Source organism: Somniosus microcephalus, chromosome 14 (genome assembly GCF_052327205.1).
Source record: "Somniosus microcephalus isolate GS21.2 chromosome 14, FLI_Smic_1.0, whole genome shotgun sequence".
NCBI classification, from domain to species: Eukaryota; Metazoa; Chordata; class Chondrichthyes; order Squaliformes; family Somniosidae; genus Somniosus; species Somniosus microcephalus.
The window spans coordinates 14,982,922-15,005,165 of NC_141000.1; the positions used below are offsets into that span (position 1 = coordinate 14,982,922).

The window sequence follows — 22,244 nt, forward strand, 5'->3', positions numbered from 1 at the left end:
GCTGGCTAAGCCCACAGGGCGGGCTTAACAAGGTCAATCGAGGGAAAACAGCGTGGGTTGGCTGGACATCATTGGGGGCGGGACTGAAACCCAGCAACCAGCAGTCCTGCCCCCAATGCACCCCCATTGAGAAAATCCAGCCCTTAGATTTAGCATTTGCCTAAGTAAGACCTGCAGGAACCTCAAACAAATGGTCTATTAGTAGGGATTAAGGTGACCACAGTGCCTACCTTTTATACCTCTGCTCCTTCCAGGCTAGTGCAGAGCATTCCAGCTGTATTAACTAATTTGCTGTCCATAGATGCATTCAACAGGTGATTGATGCTTTATTCACGATGAACGACACTTTCCTCTCCTTTCCTGCTGACCATAATAACAACAGGACACCTGGGGGAAAAACTTGTCAGCTTAGCCATCTCCCATTAGCACTAGACCAGTATCACCGGGGCGTGCCAAATCCACCCCCCCCCGTAGCACCACCAGTAAGAGGCATTGCCAGGAATGTCAACACCAGATAAACCGTGACATCAGAGAGTGTGCAACGCTCACTGACCGCCCGATTTGCAAAATTGATTCTCACTGCTTACCTCACTGCCTGGAGTAAACACCGACGGGGAGAGCTGGCATGCAGCACCAGGAAGTTGGCTCCAGGGATGTTATTTAAAGGGATCATCAGTAATCACTTGCAGCTGCCAGATTAGTGCAGTTTCAGTGATTCTTTTGTTACCTTCACCCACTGCAACAGTTTAATTCAGTAATTTCAAGGTTCTTTTATATCAGGAGTCTTCTGGCAACTAAGAGTAGCTTCATTTATTCTTCAAAGATTCAAACTGCTACACATGGTAGCATTAATGGGGAATGTACTGGCATGCCACCTCGCCCTCCAGGATCTACAGTGGAGGGAGTGTAGGCAGTGAGAAATACAGGAACATGTGCGAAGAGGGAGGAGGAGGGCCATCAGGGCTCTCAACAGAAGACTTTACCCTCCAAGGGTATTCCGAGAGCACCTCTCCTACCTTCAATTAAGCAAAGAGCAGTGTATTAGAAGGCTTTGCTTCACCAAGGAGGTGGTCACAGAACTCTGCCACCTCCTGCAACCAGACCTCGAGCCTCAGACCAGGACAACCACAGCTCTCCCAGTGGCAGTCAAGGTCACTGTGGCCCTTAATTTCTTCACCAGCAGATCCTTCCAGTCTGCAACAGGAGACACAGCTAACATCTCAGTGTGCTGTCCATTGCTGCATCCAGGAGGTCACTGAGGCTCTCTACAGCAGGAGAAGGCACTACATTGGCTTCCTGATCACCAGAGAGAAGCAGGATGAGCATGCAAGTGGCCTTGCCAGGATAGCGGGCTTCCCCATGGTGCAGGGCACCATCGACTGCACCCATGTGGCTTTGCTGGCACTGCATAACAATCCTGAGATCTTCTGTAACCGCAAAGGCTACCAATCACTTAATGTGCAGTTGGTATGCGATCACAGACAGCAAATCCTTAATGTCAATGCCCACTGTCCTGGCAGCAGCCATGGTGCCTTCATCTTGCACCAGACCGGTGTGCCAGCACTCTTCCAGCCACCACGTCAAGCTCGAAGATGGCTGCTCGGAGACAAAGGCTATCCGCTCTCCACCTGGCTCATGACTCCCCTCCGCAACACCAACACTTATGCCCAGCAGTCATATAATGAGAGCCATGCTGCCACCAGGAACATCATCGATCGGACCATCGGCTTATTGAAGCAATGGTTCCACTGCCTTGATTGCTCGGGAGAAGCCCTCCAGTACTCGCCAGAGCGGGTGTCCCATTTCGTGGTGTTCTGCTGCATGCTCCACAACTTGGCCATCATGAGGGCCCAGCCCTTGCCACCAGGGATTGCAGGATCACCTCCGGAGGAGGACAAGGTAGAGGAGGGTGAGGATGAGGAGAAGGACGAGGAGGAAGAGGACAAGGAGGAGGAGGAACAGGAGGAAGGGAGGAGGCAGCGAGACAATCAGCCTTCTGGACTGCGATTCACATGAATGAAACCCCAGATCCCCGTAGCTCACCACATCCCATCATACAATCCCTGTCTCATGGCATATCACAGCGTCCTCCTGGGTGCAAAGGTGAAATGAGAGAGACCACAAAATATTCCAGAGACTATTAATAAATTTATCTATAAACATATCACATGAATGCTAATAACTAATGACCCTTGTGCCTGCCATAGTTGAATAGCTGTCATTGTGTGCAAGGTGTGAGGTGTGATTGTTGGTGGGTGAGTGCTGGGGTGTGGTGCTTTGACCTGTGTGTGAAGATTGTGATACAGACGGTGGTATGTAGCATTTGTTGAAGCATTCATTCACGCTGACCACGCGAGTGAGGTCGTTACCTTTCTTGCTACACTGTGTGTGGGTCCTGGGGACCACAGTGCGGCCTGAGATGTGCTGCGCTATCTCCCTCCACATGGTGCGGAAGACTTGTGGTGAGGGCCTCCTGCCATTTGCCGGGTAGAGCACCGCCCTCCGTCTCTCCACAGTAAAAACCAACGCCTCCAATGCTTCATCAGAGAATCTGCGGGCTCTCTCCCTGGGGTGTGGATCTGCCATGAGCACATGTGCTTCAGTCCTCCGGCTCCTTCTCCTTGTTCTGCTTCTGCTTGCTGAGGCAGCTGCACAGCCAGCAATGCTGAGCATGAAGTGCTGCAGCATCAATGCACCTCCCCCTTAAGTAATGAATAAAGCCTGCGGCAACCATGAGTTGCGATTAGACTGCTCCCGATATTGGTCCACCCTTTAAGTCTAACACCAATGAGCTTGGGTTTTAAGACTTGATTTAGGACTCCAATTATTTTATTGAGCTGTGAGCACAAATTTTTTGTGCAGTCTAAAGCATTTGCGCCTGGCGCTAATTCTCCAACTTTTCTACTGACACCGCCCATTCCTTGGCTATAATGAATTTCTAGCCCATAGGGTTGCCAACTCTGGTTGGATGTATTCCAGGAGGTTTCATCACATGACTTTATGCTAGCATCATAAGTCGCAGTACGAGCACATCAAAGACAGGTAAATGAAGTTGCGCGCTCCAAGTTGGCCATGATCTGATTGAATGGCGAAACAGGCTTGAGGGCCTGAATGGCCTACTCCTGTTCCTATGTTACTGCACCAAAAGAATTGTTGAGAGAGGGTGAGCACACGATGCCTTGATATTTTAAAGACTGCCTGGACTATAGAGTCTCCAGGAATGTATGAAACTAACGAGAAGCTGATAACAAGAGAAATCTAATTCACCATTCAATATTCATTTTGAGAATTCCCTATTATTTTTCTCCCAGGCTGCTTGTAGCAGTGTCCAGGAAATTAATTTTTATGTAACCCCTTCACGGTTCTCTAGATATATGTGAGATGTGGTCTCTGCTGTAGACAGTATTCTATAGTCCAGTAAGGAGATCACTACTACAATGGCTTAATTCTAATTATCTTACTTTATAGTTTTAACATCAGACAGTATAAGAAGATTACAGGTCAATGAACTAAATTAGACATTTGCATGCATTAGAATGAATCTAGACATAATAAACATACATTCTCCATTTACATGGATTCAAAGGAGAATCTGTCCCTGTGTCCAAATTTGAGTGCACTCTTTCGTTGGCGCGCTTAAGTTGGAGCTCATGGTATGTATAATGTCTGCAAGACTTACGACTCTGAACCCCTTCGTTGAATTCTCTTCACGATCACTGAATCCCACTTTGAGTTCTGGATGCAGAGCTCACAGCAGCAGCTGGAGTTGGTGACTCTCTCTCTCTCTCTCTCTCTCTCCAGCTTTTCCAAGTAGATCCCCATCAGCACGAGGCAAGCAGCTCTCCCCAGACCTCTGCCTTGCAGATCTGGGTTCAGACGACGATCCCCCCGGTACTGGTGACTTGCAGCCAGCCAGTTCAGGATGCAGTGCTACTAATACGAAGGGCGGCGGCCGATTTTGGAAGCCCGGGACGGGATGCGGCAGCCATTTGCCTCCTGAGCCCTCTTTTCAGAGCTCCTGCCCTCTTTTCTCTTCCAGTCGCTCCTCTTTTTCCCGCTCGAAAACCCCGACTCCACCCCTTCCTCCTGGGGTTTCTGCCTGGGGACTCTGCAGCCTCACTGTCTGCAACAGTTGATACTGGTGCAGAATTATGGAAAGTATGCTCTTAGTCACATTGTGTCCTTAAAAGTTCTTGCCGTACCTTCACATGGGCAACTTTAACCCAGGGATTTATAACAATGATAATACAGTGTCTAAGTTAAAGATTGATAACCATACTTAGCATACATAACATTTCCAGTGGGTATTACATTTAATTCCTGAAGGCTCCACAACAATCCAAGAGGATTGAAAACCCTAATGGCACGGCTACTCAAATCCATCGGACTCCCTGGTTTTCCAAAGGTGCAGAGGGCGATCTCTAATTAAACTGTTTTGCAAAACGTTTCTTCAAAAAGGTTCTAAGACCCCTTGGGAGTAAAATTTATCTTGGGTGATAGCACAAATCTGGCGATAGCATATCGGCAGCCCAGTTTACACCCCACCCAATTGCCCAAGACAATTTCACCCCCCTCGAACTCTAACCTGTGAGGCAATTCAAAACAGTAAATTAATTCAAAATTAAGGTCCCATCAGTCCAGTCCAGTCCAGTGCAAGAGTTTCCTCACCGTCCAATATTTAATTAAACACATAACATGCAGCAAATATAGGAAACTCTCTTTTTACCAGCACCTAAATAACCGGAAATCTCTCTTAACCGGCAAAATTCAGGAGTAGGTTCAGGTAAGTTTTACTACATATTAGTGGCCGTGTAACCGGGGTTCCTGCACCTGTGGCCGTGTAACCGGGGTTCCTGCACCTGTGGCCGGGGCTCCTGCACCTGTTGCCATGCAACAGGGACGCCTGGATCTGTGGCCGTGTACGGGGCTCTCGTACCTTAGTAAGTATACCTCTCTGTAATCCGGACTTTTTGATCAACCGGCACCACGCCGGTCCCGTCGGTGCCGGATGAAAAAAGAGTTTCCTGTAGCATATTAAGCTGCTAGCTGAAAAGAATATGCAAGTGTATCTATTTCTTTTACTGTTTCCTCTTCTAGACATTGATGAATGCACAACTGCCAAAGCTCTTTGCCCTCCTCTGCGGAGATGTGTGAACACATTTGGCAGTTACTTCTGCAAGTGCCAAACTGGCTATGAGCTTAAATACATCGACGGCAGATACAAATGTATAGGTAAGGTTAATACTGTAGCTTCTCAGCGGTCAGCTGACAACCTTGTGGTTATGCAAACAACAATTATGAAACAAATTGTGGCAACTTCCTGTTCCTCCCTCCTCCTCTCCAGAAGCCATTCATTGACTCATTCTGGGATGCAGTTCCATGAATACCATTTATTATCTCACACAACTGTTTATTTTGTATGTGTAAGCCAAGACAGCAAGAGTGGGCAAGTTATTGGCCCATAATTTCCGATAGGCGGCTTCCTGCGTGCAGATGCCTCCCATCGGGGAAAAAAATCTACGCCCTTACCTGAGGGCTCCCGAGGTCCGGACACTTCCGATCCTGGGCCTCTCCACAGTTGAAATGCGCAGGGCCCACGTATCCCAGGGGCGCAGGCGGTTCACAAGCGTCCCTGGGATCACGCGGGCCAGGCTAGCCAATGAGAGAAGGGAATCTCCCTTCATGCTTTTTGACAGATAGACCTGTCAAAAGTATGAATGGGGATCACTTAAAAAAGACACTAAAACATTAAATAATTTTTTTTTTAAATCACGTATTTAAAAAGAGTTAAAATTACATTAAATTAAATATTGTAAACAAAAATTTAATTTTTTGAAAAAAAATTAAGGCGTTTTACAGGGCTAAAAATAAACTTACCTTTTTAAAAGTATTTTAAAATTATAAATGAGTGAAATTTTTTTTTAAAAACTCTTATGCTGGTAAAAGCAGGCCTTACGCTGCTTTTACCAGGCGTAAGATTTCTAAGGGTTTTCAGCGGGCGGAGGTTCTGCAGAAAGCGGAACTCTTTCCCCCGCCCCCCCCCCCCCCCGCAGAGGCCCTTCTCCAGGGCAGGCGTCCGATCTGTCGAGGATTCTCGACAGATCGGCAATGCCGGTTTCCAGCGCGTGCGCTTCACGTGCCTGAAACCGACATTTCCGATGTCCCTACGGGTGTGTACACAGCGCGTACCCACCCGTAGGGATCGGAAAATACGGCCCACTAATTTTTGGGGGGCTTCACAGCCACTCCCAGTCCTATCTTTACTGAAGTCCATCCATGCACATTGGTTAGTGATCAAGAGCAAGAACCCTGGCTGATTTTCTGCTTCTTATTATCACTGAGGCTTTGTGGCTTGAGGCTATTGCCATCCCAGCTGAGGTCAACTAACTCAACACAGACTGGGAATAATGTTTTTACCAAACAAACTGTGTTACTGTTTTTAAACAGGTCTATTGACAATTGTGTTGTTTGACAGATATCGATGAATGTGCGACCAATACGCACTCCTGTAGCGTACATGCAGACTGCCACAACACACAAGGATCCTTTAAGTGTAAATGTAAGCAGGGATTCAGAGGAAGTGGCTTTCAATGTTCTGGTAAGTCTTAATAATTATTGGCCTAGAAATTGGGTTGGGGCGCCAAAGTGGCGCAAAAGTCGCCTTAGCGCAGCGTTCGAGGCTTCAGCGATCGTCAGATATTCAGTTTCATTGCCCCTCGAGGGACACGGGGCGAGGCTCGAGGCGCTCCGCGTCCCTCTTAGGGCGCTGAAACTGAATATCGCAGCGCAACGTGCCGCAGCGCCACACGCTGCGGCACGGCACGCTGTGGTACTGCAGGCCTTCCTCCCACTGTTCAGGGGGAGGTGCCTGCAACAGCGCGATCCCCGCTCGCGAGTGCCGGCAAATGAGCCTGGCACCAAGGAGAAGTGCCGGGCTCTCGGGAAACAGCTGGCAATGCCACGGGGGTGGGTTAGGAGGCCGGGGACGGAGGTGCTGGCAGGCGGCCGCCGAAAAAGGCGGCCGCCCCGCGCCTCCACCTTAACTTGTGCCGCTGCCGGCACAGTAAGGCCCCGTGAACCGGGCGCGGGTGGCGAACGGCGCAACTGCGCCGTTCGCTACCAAATATCGCGAACGGGGCGCGAATGGGGTGCTGCGCACACCGATGACGTCATTGGTGGCGGCGCAGCGCAAAAGGCTAACGCCACCATTATCGCCCCAACTCAATATCGCGGGAGGCGCAGCCAGTGGCGCTACAGCCACTGCCTGCCTCTTTAGGCGCTAACAAGTGGCGCTACTCACCCAATTTCTCCCCCATTGTATCTAACACTAATTTTCCAAATGCATGCTCCCAGTGAGGAGCCTCACCTGCTGGGAGTACAGATCAGGAAATCACAGGTACATTCCCTGTGCTTTTCCGCCCATTAATACATCTAGCCTTTGGAAAATTGGCCTCTAATGTAAAAGTTTTTAATAAATACAATTGCCATCTTTATATCTGGAGAAACCTGTTACAGGTAAAATCACATGGCACTCATGTACACATAGAAACATCTACATGGATAGATAGATAAATAGTGAGGTAACATTAAAAAATAGATAAAGCTAGTAACACATCTTTATACTGTAGATGGTACAAGGTCAGACAGGGAGAAGTCAGTGCATGTTGGATAATAAATGCAAGTGGCTTAGAAGTAGTTTGAGGCTTTTATTGGTACTTGTATAGGCAATAGGGAATTAGTGCATCCCCAGACTCAGCTTTCTATGTTTCTATATTCAAGAAGGAGTTAGATATATTTCTTAAGGCTAAAGGGATCAAGGGATATGGGGAGAAAGCAGGGACCGAGTACTGAATTTGGATGATCAGCCATGATCTCATTAAATGGTGGAGCAGGCTCGAGGGGCTGAATGGCCCACTCCTGCTCCTATCTTCTATGTTTCTATGTTTCCTAGGTCTGGAGCACTGAAGGGAGCTCGGGTGCTGGAGGGACCTGGGGCGAAGGAGGGACCTGGGGCGAAGGAGGGACCTGGGGTACTGGGGGGTTGGGTGGAGTGAGCCCATGCAGTTGGTGTATTTTAATAAATCCCTTCATGGCCTCATCCTTCCCTGCTTCTGTAACCTCTGCCAGCCCTACAACTCTCCATGCCTCCGACCTTTTATGCATGCCTCCTTCGCCGCACCACCATTGATAGCCAAGCCTTCAGGAACCTAGGCCACATGCTCTGGAATTCCCTCCCTGAAACTCTCGGCCTTTCCACCTCCTCCTGGTCATTTAAGACCCACCTTAAAACCCATCTCGACGACTGGTCAACCCTCCTAAAATCTCCTTCTTTGGCTTCGCGTCCTTGTTTTAATTACAGTACATCTCTCTGAATGTTTTTTCTACGTTAAAGGTGCAATATAAATGCAAGTTATTGTTGCTGTTTTCCCAGCTTCAGGTACAACCATGTATTATTAGTTCAATTTGGCATATGTCTCGCAGGGTCTTGTCCATTTGTCATAGTGGGGAAAGTCGGGTTGCACCATAGTTGGGGTACACAACTTCTCACTGTGGGTTTGCACATTATAGGTGGACTCTATCTGCCAGGCAGCAGACAATGCAACATTCTGAGCAGCTCTGGGTGGTGGGGGTGGGGGGCAGGATTGTGAGCCCAGTCATGCTCCTTGTGTCTCCAAAGCCTCTTCCCTGAGGGTATGACTAGAATGTATGCTCTTTGGCCACAGCCCGTAAGGCAATGGCCTTACAGAAATAATTGCATCCGAGGTCAGATATGACAACCCACATTGCCAACATGGGGTTATGTGCTGTCGCCTGCACCAGCTCTGCACAGATCCTTTAACACCATCCTAATGAATTCCAGGAAGAGAAAAATAAATAACACCATAAGCCATCAGCAACGAATGAGTTAACTACATATTATAAGAAACTACTCATTTTTAATATATGCGTTTGTTCTACAGGGTTCCAACCAGTGGGGGGTTAATTATATGTGTAAGTAGTGATGGTTATAAAGGAGTTAAATATGAACGGTTTAGGGTTAGAACTAGCTTTGGTTCAGCAACTTCCTGTGTAATAAAATTATGCTAATTTTCTATTAAGTGCATAAGATTATAATGTACGAGATACATTATGGGTCATACCAACAAACCTAGATAAATCTTCTTATACTTGAGATACTTTCAACATAATGATTTTGACACATGTGCGCACCAGTCAAGAGCCAAGCAAAATCTCTAGGTGAAAAGACTTTTCTAAGAACATAAGAACATAAGAAACAGGAGCAGGAGTCGGCCAGTCGGCCCCTCGAGCCTGCTCCGCCATTCAATGCGATCATGGCTGATCCAATCTTGGCCTCAACACCACTTTCCCGCTCTCCCCCCATACCCCTTGACTCCCCTTGTAGTTCAAATGTCTGTCAAGCTCCGCCTTGAATATATTCAATGACCCCGCCTCCACAGCTCTCTGGGGTAGAGAATTCCAAAGATTCACGACCCTCTGAGAGAAGAAATTCCTCCTCATCTCCGTCTTAAATGGGCGACCCCTTATTCTGAAACTATGCCCCCTAGTTCTATATTCCCCCACTCGGGGAAACATCCTCTCGGCATCCACCCTGTCGAGCCCCCTCAAAATCTTATGTTTCAATAAGATCACCTCTCATTCTTCTAAACTCCAATGAGTATAGGCCCAACCTGCTCAACCTTTCGTCATACGCCAACCCCTTCATCCCAGGAATCAACCTAGTGAACCTTCTCTGTACTGCCCCCAATGCAACTATATCCTTCCTTAAATATGGAGACCAAAACTGTACGCAGTACTCCAGGTGTGGTCTCACCAACGCCCAGTAAAGTTACATCAAAACTTCCCTGCTTTTATACTCCATACCCCTTTGCAATAATGGCCAACATTCCATTAGCCTTTCTAATTACTTGCTGTACCTGCATGCTAACCTTTTGTGTTCCATGTACGAGGACCCCCAGATCCCTCTGTACCGCAGCATTTTGTACTCTCACTCCATTTAAATAATGATTTGCTTTTTCATTCTTCCTTCCAAAGTGAATAACCTCACATTTTCCCACATTATACTCCATCTGCCACCTTACTGCCCACTCACTCAGTCTATCTATATCCCTTTGCAGACTCTTTGGGCTGGATTTTCAGTGTGCCGTGAGGTGGGCTTTTAGGCGTGCGGGGGGCTAAAATCCCGAATTCGGGGGTCCCGACACCATCCCGCCTCCACGTAAGTTTCAAAGGAGGCAGGTACCCGCCCCGCACTGGGACCCGCCGACCCGAGGTGGGAAGGGATTAGTGCCAATTAACTGCCTGTTAACAGGTAGTTAACAGGCAGTTTTTAGCCTAATCCCTATTTTGAGGGATGTCGTGTGAGATTCCCGATGGCTCCAAACCACGCCAGGTTAGAGCAGGCGGGCCGTCGGGTTGAAGGACTTGGAGGGGTCGCGATGTCGGTGTTCAGGTGAGTGATGGGTGCATGAGTGCAAAGGTAAGTGTGTTTGGGGTGTCTAAAGTGTGTAAAGAAGTTTAAATTACCTGTACTTACCTTAACAGCCTTTCTTCCTCTAGGCTTCGGGAGTCCATCACTCAGCCGGCACTGAAAGCAGAATGGCTGCGATCTGTCAAAAGTGACAGCCTTCAGCTTTCAGTGCCGGTGAGAGTTCTAACTGAGTCTGTGTAGAAGGACTCAGGTTAGAAGTCAGACTGTCGGTGTTTGACAGCTTCAAACAGCTGTTAAACACTGATATTTCATCTGTCAAAACCTCGTGACAGATGAAATTTCAGTCTATGACATCACCTGTTGCCGGGTGGCCCTTAATTGGCCTGCTGAGCCCGCTGGGCGGGCTCAACAAGGTCAATCAAGGGAAAATCGTGTGGATTGGCCGGACTTCGATGGAGGCGGGACTAAAACCCAAAAGTTGTAGTCCCGCCTCCTTCCCGACTGCTGAATGAAAATCCAGCCCTTTGTGTCCTCCTCACAACTTGCTAACCCACCTATCTTTGTATCATCAGCAAATCTGGCTACAGTACACTCGGTCCCTTCATCCAAGTCATTAATATAGATTGTAAATAGTTGAGGCCCCAGCACTGATCCCTGTGGCACCCCACTAATTACTGATTGCCAACCGGAAAATGACCCATTTATTCCGACTCTCTGTTTTCTGTTAGTTAGCCAATCCCCTGTCCATGCCAATATATTACCCATAACACCGTGCACTCTTATCTTGTGCAGTAACCTTTTATGTAGCACCTTTATCGAATGCCTTTTGGAAATCAAAATATACTACATCTACTTGTTCCCCTTCATTCACCCTGTTTGTTACTTCCTCAAAGAACTCTAGCAAATTTGTCAAACACAATTTCCCTTTCATAAAACCATGTTGACTCTGCTTGATTGTCTTATGATTTTCTAAATGTCCTGCTATTACCTCCTTAATAATGGATTCCAGAATTTTCCCAATGACAGATGTTAGGCTAACTGGCCTATAGTTTCCTGCTTTCTGTCTCCCTCCTTTCTTGAATAGTGGTGTTACATTTGCAGGGACCTCTCCAGAATCCAGGGAATTTGGTAGATTACAACCAACGCAACCACTATCTCTGCAGCCACTTCTTTTAACACCCTAGGATGCAGGCCATCAGGTCCAGGGGACTTGTCAGCCTTTAGTCCCATTAGTTTGCATAGTTCTTTTTCTCTAGCGATAGAGATTGTTTTAAGTTCCTCCCTGCCTATAGCCCCTTGATTATCTATTATTATTGGGATGTTTTTAATGTCTTCTAACGTGAAGACCGATCCAAAATAATTGTTTAGAGTCTCTGCCATTTCTCTATTTCCCATTATTAATTCCCCAGTCTCATCCTCTAAGGGACCAACTTTTACTTTAGCTATTCTCTTCCTTTTTATATACCTGTAGAAGCTCTTACTGTCTGTTTTTATATTATTTGCTAGTTTACTCTCATACTCTATCTTCTCTCTCTTTATCATTTTTTTAGTCATCCTTTGTTGGTTTCTAAAAATTTCCCAATCCTCTGGCCTACCACTAATCTTTGCAACAGTGTATGCCTTTTCTTTCAATTTGACACCATCCTTAATTTCCTTAGTTAGCCACGGATGGTTCATCCTTCTCGTAGAGCCTTTCTCAGTGGATTATACCTTTGCTGAGATTGATGAAATATCTCCTTAAATGTCTGCCACTGCTGATCTACTGTCTTACCCTTTAATCTATTTTCCCAGTCCACTTTGGCCAACTCTGTCCTCATATCCTTGTAATTGCCTTTATTTAAGTTTAGGACACTAGTTTCAGGCCCAAGTTTCTCACCCTCAAACTGAATTTGAAATTCTACCATGCTATGATCACTCTTTCCTAGGGGATCGTTTACTATGAGATCATTAATTAATTCTGTCTCATTACACATTACCAGATCTAAAATAGCCTGCACCCTGGTTGGTTCCTCAACATATTGCTTTAAGAAACCATCCCAAATACACTCTATGAACTCATCCTCAAGGCTACCCTTGCCAATTTGATTTGTCCATTCTATATGATGATTAAAATCCCCCATGATTATTGCAATACCTTTCTTACAAGCCCCCATTATTTCTTGATTTATACACTGTCCTACAGTATAGCTACTGTTAGGGGGCCTATAGACCACTCCCACCAGTGACTTCTTACCCTTACTGTTTCTTATCTCCACCCAAACTGATTCTACATCTTGAGCTTCTGAGCCAATATCATTCCTCACCACTGCAGTGATCTCATCCTTTATTAACAGAGTTACCCCACCTCCTTTTCCTTTCTGCCTATCCTTCCAAAATGTTCCCAGCCTTGGTCACCTTGCAACCACATCTCTGTAATGGCTATCAGATCATATCCATTTATTTCTATTTGTGCCATCAACTCATCTATCTTGTTACGAATGCTGCGTGCATTCGGATAAAGAGCCTTTAATTTTATCCTATAATTTTTCCTTACTCTGACTCTATTTTCTGGTGCACTCTTATGCTTGTACGCTCTGCCCCTTCCTGATACATTCTGGTTATCGTTACCCCTGTCATTGCCCGGCACTATTGCCTTCTCCTTTCTCTTTGCCTTCCTAAATACCCCTTCACCTGAACCCCTATCATCTATTTCCAGCTTAGCTTTTCTCCCTTCTGATTCTACCCTCAGGTTCCCATCCCCCTGCCAAGCTAGTTTAACCCCCTCCCCCCCACAACAGCACTAGCAAAACCCCCCGTGAGGATATTGGTCCCGTTTCTGTTGAGGTGCAACCCGTCTGGCTTGTAGAGGTCCCACCTCCCCCAGAAACGGTTCCAAGTTCTCAGGAATCTAAAGTCTTCCCTCCTACACCATCTCTCCAGCCACGCATTCATCCACTCTATCTTCCTATTTCTGTACTCACTAGCACGTGGCACTGGTAGTAATCCAGAAATTACTGCCTTTTGAAGTCCTGCTTTTTAACCTCTTTCCTAGCTCCCTAAACTCTGCCTGCAGGACCTCATCCCTCTTTCTACCTATGTCGTTGATACCGATATGGACCACGACCTCTGGCTGTTCGCCCTCCCCCCTCAGAATGCCCTGCACCCGTTCAGTGACATCCTTGACCCTGGCACCAGGGAGGCAACATAACATCCTGTCACCTCTGCAGCCGTAGAAACGTCTGTCTGCTCCCCTAACTATTGAATCCCCTACCACTATTGCTCTCCCTCTCCTCTTTCCCCCCGCCCCTGTGCAGCTGAGCCTTCCATGGTGCTGTGGACTTGGCTCTGGCTGCACTCCCCAGAGGAACCATCTCCCTCAGCAGTACTCAGCACCAAATATTGGTTGGTGAGCAAGATGGGCTCAGGGGACTCCTGCACTACCTGCCTGGTCCTCCCCTTCTGTCTGGCAGTCACCCATTCCCTCTCCGCCTGCACATTCTTAAGCTGCGGGGTGACCACCTCCCGAAACGTGCTATCCACGTAGCTCTCAGCCTCGCGGATGCACAGCAGTGACTGCAGCCGCCGCTCAAGCTCCGTAACCCGGTGCTCAAGCTGTTGTAGCTGGCGACACTTCACGCACATGTGGTCGTCCAGACCACGGGGGGTGTCCAGGACTTCCCACCTGGCACAGGATGTGCATTCCACGGGTGTGAGCTGCCCTGCCATACCTCTAATTAACAGACTATTTACTAACCTAGCTGGAATAAACTTAAAACTTTATGAAAGCCAAGTATAAACACTTACCAGCTACTCACCAATCAGCTCCCTCCCCTTGTGCCGATGTCACTTTTTGATTTCTAACGTCACTCTTTCATAATTCTGCCGGTGCTGAGTTGGTACCGCTGCCGCCTCACTGCTCCTCCTAGGTCTGCTCTGCCACCGCCGCTTCTGGATGAAAGAAGGCACCAGTGCGCTTAATTTGTTTGTTTTACAATTCTTACTCAGGTGGCTTAATACTATCATAGAATTGTTACAGCACGGAAGAAGGCCATACGGCCCATCGAGCCCGTGCTGACTCTCAGCTAGTCCCACTCCCCCGCCCTTTCCCCGTAGCCCTGTCATTTCTTTTCCTTCAGATACTTATCCAACTCCCTTTTGAAAGATAAAATTGAGTCTGCCTCCACCACCCTTTCAGGCAGTGCATTCCAGATCTTAACCACTCGCTGTGTAAAAAAGTTTTTTCTTACGTCGCCTTTGGTTCTTTTGCCAATCACCTTAAATCTGTGTCCTCTGGTTCTCGACCCTTCTGCCAATGGGAACAGTTTGTCTCTATCTACCCTGTCCAGAGCCCTCATGATTTTGAACACCTCTATCAAATCTGCTCTCAATCTTCTCTGCTCCAAGGAGAACAATCCCAGCTTCTCCAGTCTATCCACATAACTGAAGTCCCTCATTCCTGGAATCATTCTTGTAAATCTTTTCTGCACCCTCTCTAAGGCCTTCACATCCTTCCTAAAGTGTGGTGCCCAGAATTGGACACAGTACTCTAGTTGAGGCCGAACCAGTGTTTTAACCAGGTTCATCATAATTTCCACACTTTTGTACTCTATACCTCTATTTATGAAGCCCAGGATCCCGTAAGCCTTTTTAACTGCTTTCTCAACCTGCCCTCTCTGTTTGTGCACCCCCTTTAGGATTGTAACATTTTGTTTATATGTCCTCTCCTCATTCTTTCTACCAAAATCAATCACTTCACACTTTTCTGCGTTAAATTTCATCTGCCACGTGTCTGCCCATTTCACCAGCCTGTCTATGTCTTCCTGAAGTCTATCACTCTCCTCCTTGCTATTCACTATACAAATTTTGAAATTGTGCCCTGTACACCCAAGTCCAAGCCATTAATATATATCAGGAAAAGCAGTGGTCCTAGTACCGACCCCTGGGGAACACCACTGTATACCTTCCTCCAGTCTGAAAAACAACCGTTCACCACTACTCTCTGTTTCCTGTCACTTAGCTAATTTCGTATCCATGCTGCCACTGTCCCTTTTATTACATGGGCTTCAACTTTGCTGGCAAGCCTATTATGTGGCACTTTATCGAACGCCTTCTGGAAATCCATGTACACCATGTCAACCGCATTGCCCTCATCAACCCTCTCTGTTACCTCATCAAAAAACTCGATCAAGTTGGTTAAACACGATTTGCCTTTAACAGATCCATGCTGGCTTCCCTTAATTAATCCACCCCTATCCAAGTGACTGTTAATTTTGTCCCTGAATACTGTTTCTAAAAGCTTCCCCACTACTGAGGTTAAACTGACTGGCCTGTAGTTGTTGGGTTTATCTTTACACCCTTTTTTTTGAACAATGGTGTAACATTTGCAATTCTCCTTTCTAATACCTCTATCAATTTTTATCCTATCAACTGTCTCTACTACCTCCTCCTTCACTATGTCTATGGCAGCATCCTCTTCCTTGGCGAAGACAGATGCAAAGTACTCATTTAGTACCTCAGTCTCCATGCGTAGGTCTCCTTTTTGATCCCTTATCGGCCCCACCCCTCCTCTTACTAGCCTTTTATTATTTATATGCCTATAGAAGACTTTTGGATTACCTGATTGTACTTTGCTGGTACCTACTTTAAGGGAGTTTCAATTTGGAATGTGCTTAATATTTTTTTAACAACTCTGTCAGATGGATTAACATTTTACCTGGCGATATGATTGTACTGAGAAATAAACCATTAACAAAAAAAAGCCTATGTTCCTAAGCAAAGGGCTATTCTCTTGGACACAGAGCACAACACTGACCAATGAAGGTTTATTGGTCTATTGGTTTTTGCTTATGTTTCTAAAGATATCCAAGGCACTCTGTGTAGCATGGATCTCACTCCTGAAGCCTAGGTGTGGTGTTGGGGGACGGGTGAGGGGACTTCCAGCATCATTGATCATGGTCTCCAGTAAGTAGGTGGTAAAACAAAACATCTTTTACAAACTGATTTGAATTGCAGTGACAGACATGTTTGATCTGAAGTTAGACACTTATGACATAGATAATGTAATTATGGGGGTCTCACAGAGCTGAGCCATTTTGAACAACTGCATAACAACCTTGGAGATCTTCGTGCCAAATAATTATTTCGGTCTTTAGGGGTATTGCCCACAATTTTCTGATGAGCACTGGTCGCTTGTGAAGCCTCATCAGTGGCCTAGGCTCGTATAATCTCCAGCCAGCTTAAAGAGCCAAAGTGTGCTGTCATACCATCAGCTGACTAGCACGTTTGTCTTCCTCCGATTCCTGTTCTGAGATACAACAAGCAAATATCTGTAAGAAGCTAACAAATAACTCTTTCTCTTATAGTTAAACCTTTCCTACAAGGAACCTTGGAGGGAGAACAGGGCAGCACTGATGAAATCCTCAACGGTGAGAACCCGATTAATATAATGCCATCTCTCAAACTCCCTCTACATATCCCACGGTCATATATAGCCATCCCTCCCACGCCTGCAGCCAAATACTGTGTGGTATCATTTCTTTCTTTAACTATCTTCCATTGTTAATCATATTTTGTGTCTAAAAACATGCAGACCACATCCATCCATTTCCCATGGAATGCCAATGGTTCAGATGTTGTGGTTAGACTTTGCTTGTGCTGTTTTTCAAGTGTTTGACTGAATTGAGGTGCAGTCACCAACTTTTTAAAGTGTGGACAATGTTTTGTCCTCATGTATTTGCCACATGTATTTTCTACATTGTTGGTCTGTTCTACTGCTCATGTCCAATTACTCATTTATTTTTGGTCTGGTTTATGCTGAACAAGAATAGGAAGCTGATACTTAGGCCTAGAAATTCGGTGGGCTGCAGCACCAGTTAGCGCCCAAAGAGGGCACTTAGTGGCTTTAGCGCCACGGGCCACGCCCCCCGTGAAATTTAGCGGGGCACTAATGGCGGTGTTGGCCTGTAGCGCTGCGCCACCACCGATGACGTCATCGGTGTGCGCAGCGCCCCGCTACCACCCCGATCGCGATATTGGGTCACGCCCCCCGTTGTAACGCCGGTCGCAATCTGCGACCGGTTCAGGGGGGCCGACCTGCGGCGGTAGTGGCGCTAATTAAAGGGGAGGTGCAGGACGGCCATTTTTTTTGCTGGCCACCTGCCAGCACCTCCTCACGCTGCCATCCCCAGCCTCCTGAGCAGCCCCCCCCTCCCGGGCAGTGCCGGCTGTGTCCCAAGAGCCCGGCACCTCTCCTCGGTGCCGGGCTCTTTTGCCGGCACTCGCGATCTCTGATCGCGCTGGTGTAGGCCCCTCCCCTTTAAGAAGGGGAGGAAGGCTTGCAGTACCGCAGCGCACATTGCGCTGCAATATTCAGTTTCAGCGCCCCAAGAGGGATGCGGGGCGCCTCGAGCAGTGCCCCGCTTCCATTTGGGGTGTTGAAACTGAATATCGCGCTGGCGCAATCGGCTCCTTCCGGGGCGGAACTTCTGGCGCCCAGGTGAGCTTGGCGCCCCAAACGGGGTGCCACCGAATTTCTAGGCCTTATTATCTTCTGTTGTGTGGTTCATTGTCTGGTGTATGGACAGAAGACCAGCAGGGAGGGTTGATTTTTAAATGAGATTTCATCCCCTTGAATTTTCATTGCTCCTTCCTGAAGGCACTAGTTGATATTCGCATATAGGCCCAGGGGTCATGTAGACGAATCACTGAAGGCTAGTGCACAGGTATAAAAAATAATCAAATAGACGAATGGAATGTTGGTCTTTATCTCAAGGGCACTGGAATTGAAAGGGAAAGAAGCTATACTTCAGTTGTACCGAGCCTTGGTCAGATCCCATCTGGAGTAGCACGTTCAATTTTGGGCACCGCGCCTCAGGAAGGGTATGTTGGCTTGGGGCGGGGGGAGGGGATACAGTGCAAATTCACCAGAATGATACATGGGCTTAAAGGGTTAAATTATAAGGACAGATTGCATGAACTTTGTTTCTATTCCCTTGAGTTTAGATGGTTTAAGGGAAGGTGTTTAAACTGATAGAGAGTTTCGATAGGGTGGACGCAGAGAAACTATTTCATCTACTGGGGGATTCCAGAACAAGGGGCACAATCTTAAAATTAGAGATAGGCCATTTAGGAGCAAATCCAAGAAGCACTTTTACATACAAAGAGTAGTGGAAATCTAGAACTCTCTCGCTCAAAAGGTAGTGGATAATAGGTCAATTAAAATCTTCAAGACAGAGAGCAATAGATTTGTTAGGTAAGGGTATTAAGGGATATGGATCAAAGGCGGGTACAGATCAGTCATGATTTGATTAAATGGCGGAATAGGCTCAAGGGAGTGAATGGCATGCTCCTATTCCAATGTTCACATGTAGGCCCCGCAGGACCTCTGATACCTCACCTAAAATGCCTTTCCACAGTTGCAAACCAAGTAAGTGTAGGCAGGCTATTTGATCACAGCCAAACCCATTGCTGTCCTTACCTGATGTCCACACACTCTCATTTTCCAGTAGAAGTCCCCAGATAGATAGAAATGGGGACTTTATCTGATTTTTCTCCTCCCTAGCCCAGGATGCTGAGGCCAAATGTAGCACCAAAACTACCATCCTAGCTGAAATCAACTAACTCAGTACAGAATATGGATTGAATCTGCAACATTCCTGGTTTGTGTGGCTAAGCAATTGGGAAGCATTTCTGACTTTCTTTTATTAATCACGTATTTCATTAAGCTACATTGGAGCAGCGGTGTATGTATAAGGCGTGGGTGGAGTTGGAATTAATTAGTTCGACAGTGTGTTAAATTGGAGTTAAACTTTTAGACAATTTTTTATAACTTTACTCAGTGCACTTTCTGGAACCTTGGATGTGTTGAGGTGCACTATAAGTAACGCACATCTGCAAGAAAGCTGCTTTACCACCTAGATCACGACCAGGCACTTGACCAGTACAAATAATGGACAATTTTCTGGGGCAAGTACATGGATTGCAGAAGGCATCAACCAAGATTTACAGATAAAGAACTGCAGGTCATAGCAGGTGGCTTGAGAAGACGTTGAAGTTCTTCCTACACAGTAAAGGAACAAGTCAGTATTGCCCAGAGCAACAATCAACATGGCTAATGTATCATGAGATATTCAGGAGGATATCCAGACTTGGAAAGAAAGTGGCAGGTGTGAATAACTGGAGAAATGTAGCTTGCCATACATGGAGGCCGTCATTTATATAGGAAACTACTAATGACAATCAAAGTAAGTTACATGTATCAGATGAATTTCCTTAATTACTTTTGTATACATAATCTGAATTGATTCAGTAACCTGTAGCAAATGCAATATAAAGGAAAGGTCTAGCACAGCAAATAGGACACCCTATAATGATGTACCTGAAAATAAGACTGATTCATAATTACTCACACGTAAGCTGACAATTACAATGCAGCCACAGCTCAAACACTCTCTCAAACCCGCTGGAGGCAAGATACTTTACACTCCGGTCAGCTATAAATCTGTGCTGCGACCTAAAATACATAAAAGAAAATACCCACTCATTCAATCCATCTTCATTTCTTGACTGATAAAGGCCACCTTTATCAGAAGGCATAGACCACAGATCGAAGAGGTTGGGGGAAGAGGACAACAGGCACCCTCTTGGCACCCATTGAAGATACTACCCTGGAGGCCATCCGCTAGGAAACTGCACATGGTGTGGGTGGCACACAAGAAGAGGAATATGCTTCAGGTTTGCAGCATTATAATTGCATACCTTCTCTGTGCCAATGTGTTTCAGCGGGTGTAAAAGAGTGAGTATGTTGTGCCATAAAATGTGTCACGTACTGTTTGCACAGTGACAACTTATCCAATTATGTGCATTGACATATCATGTTCCTTTTCTTGTTGCAGGTATATAAGAACTACAGGAGCTGGGCGCTTTCAGTAACAAATATCACCACAGTACTTGGCATCATCACCTCTTTAAGCAGGCAACAGATCAGAGATGTATAGTCTGGGGTGTTTTACAGATGTACAGAGGAGCTATTGGGTGGATCACCTCACACAGATGTGGACGGTGCAGAAATGGGGTCTGACAAAGGGCTGGTCACTGGTGAGCAGAGGCATCATATGGCCAAGGACCCTAATGAATCGTTTTGGGAGTGCAGTCTCTGAAATCATCAGTACTATTGGGTCCGCCAGTCAACTTGCCGCCTTGTGGAACACACAATAAATTTGGTTCAATACAGCTGCAAATTCTACTATCCAGCTGAGCATTATTGTGAAGCAAGGGTTCTCTCTTCTGCAGCTGTCAGCATCAGTGGCATCGACAAGGGAGACCACATGCCCACAGACAGCGAGCACCGTTGCAGCATCTCAAGAATGCTCCCACTGATGATGTCAAGGTGTTGTGATCCACACTCCATGAATGATAATAACTGACTTCGACATGCTCGAAGACAGATTCCATCACGAGTGAAGGATTCAGAGATCTCGTGGCAGTAATTAGGTGATCAGGTGCCAACTTGAGGACTCCACCTCCAGCAGGGTCTTGCAGCCCGAAAGGCAGGAGCAGGCGGGTGATTCTGATCTCGAGGCCTGTTCCTTGCCTGCAGATGTCCCTGACCAAGTACCAGGAGACGCTCCCAAAAGCAAGCAAACCTGCTATTGCTGGCAAATAACCTAGTCTTCCACATGACAAGGCAAGTGGGAATGTGTATCACAGGGAAGATCCTAGCAGACCTCTCGGGAATCTCCATGCCTAGTCCTTCCAATAGCGCATCACATGAGAGTTGTAGGGTAGAAATAGTATGTGCACTAGTTCACATACCACAAAGGGTTGACACAGTGGCACAATGGGCCAGAAATTAGGATCGGGTGCTTGCCGCGCGTGCAAGCCCCCGATCTGCATTCACCCTGCGCGCTGACATCTGAAGCCCGGGCCTGCTTGCATTTCCTGTCACAGGCCCGGTTCAGATGTCGGCGCGATGTGCTTACCTGATCCAGCGGCGTAGTTAGTGCGATGTGCCGGCTGGGATCAGGTGAGCACTCTGCAGCCAATCAGGGGAGGGCAAACTCATTCATGAGTTTGATAGTAAAGACTGTCAAACTCATGAAAAGTACGGGCGCCCAAAACACTAGTTTAACTTTAATTAAAATTTTAAAAAACATCCCAATAATTAAATAAACTATAACTTTTAAAAACTATTTAAAAGAATTAATAAAATTTTAGAAATATTTTTTTTTACAAATTCGGGTCTAAAAATAAACTTACTTTACTGTAAAGTCCTTAAAAACAATGAAGCTGTGGAAAAAATGTAATAATTTTAAATAATAGACCACTTACCTTCAAGAATCAACTACTTATGCCTCCTTTTTTCATTTCCAAAAAGTCCAGGCCCTTGCACACGCGCAAACCTGTCAAAACGAAGGAAGTTCAACGCGTGCGCGCAGAGTCCTGCGCGCACGCGTTGGACCTCTTAACCCCTTAGTTCGATGGAGAGGAAATGCCGGTTTCCCGTGCATGCGCTGTGCATGCTGAAAACCGGCAATTCCTCCGGCCACACACGTGAATACACCATCCTTACTCACGCGTTGGGAACGGGATTACTGGCCCATTACATTAACACCAGCACTATTATACTCAATAAATAAACAACTTGTCACTTAAACTTTACAGTCACTGTTTACTTCCAGAATTAATGCTTTCCACATCAATAGTACTATTGAGATAGACCTCAAGGAAAGAGATGCTCAATAAAAACCAATACTACTTCTTGTCATGGCTACTGAGCATCTGCTAGCTTTTTGTCTTCATCCTCTAACTTATCCTG

The 22,244-nt window shown here is 46.5% G+C and overlaps 1 protein-coding gene across 3 annotated transcripts in view; it reads left to right on the forward strand.

The window, feature by feature from the left end:
- Nucleotides 1-22,244, forward strand: part of egfl6 (EGF-like-domain, multiple 6) — a 111,552-nt gene that overhangs the window by 28,271 nt on the left and 61,037 nt on the right. For all 3 annotated transcript variants that reach the window (XM_086006268.1, XM_086006267.1, XM_086006265.1), the window contains 3 exons: nucleotides 5,098-5,232; nucleotides 6,476-6,598; nucleotides 16,792-16,854. In XM_086006268.1, the coding sequence (XP_085862394.1) occupies nucleotides 5,098-5,232; nucleotides 6,476-6,598; nucleotides 16,792-16,854 (321 nt within the window). The remainder of the gene's footprint in view (nucleotides 1-5,097; nucleotides 5,233-6,475; nucleotides 6,599-16,791; nucleotides 16,855-22,244) is intronic.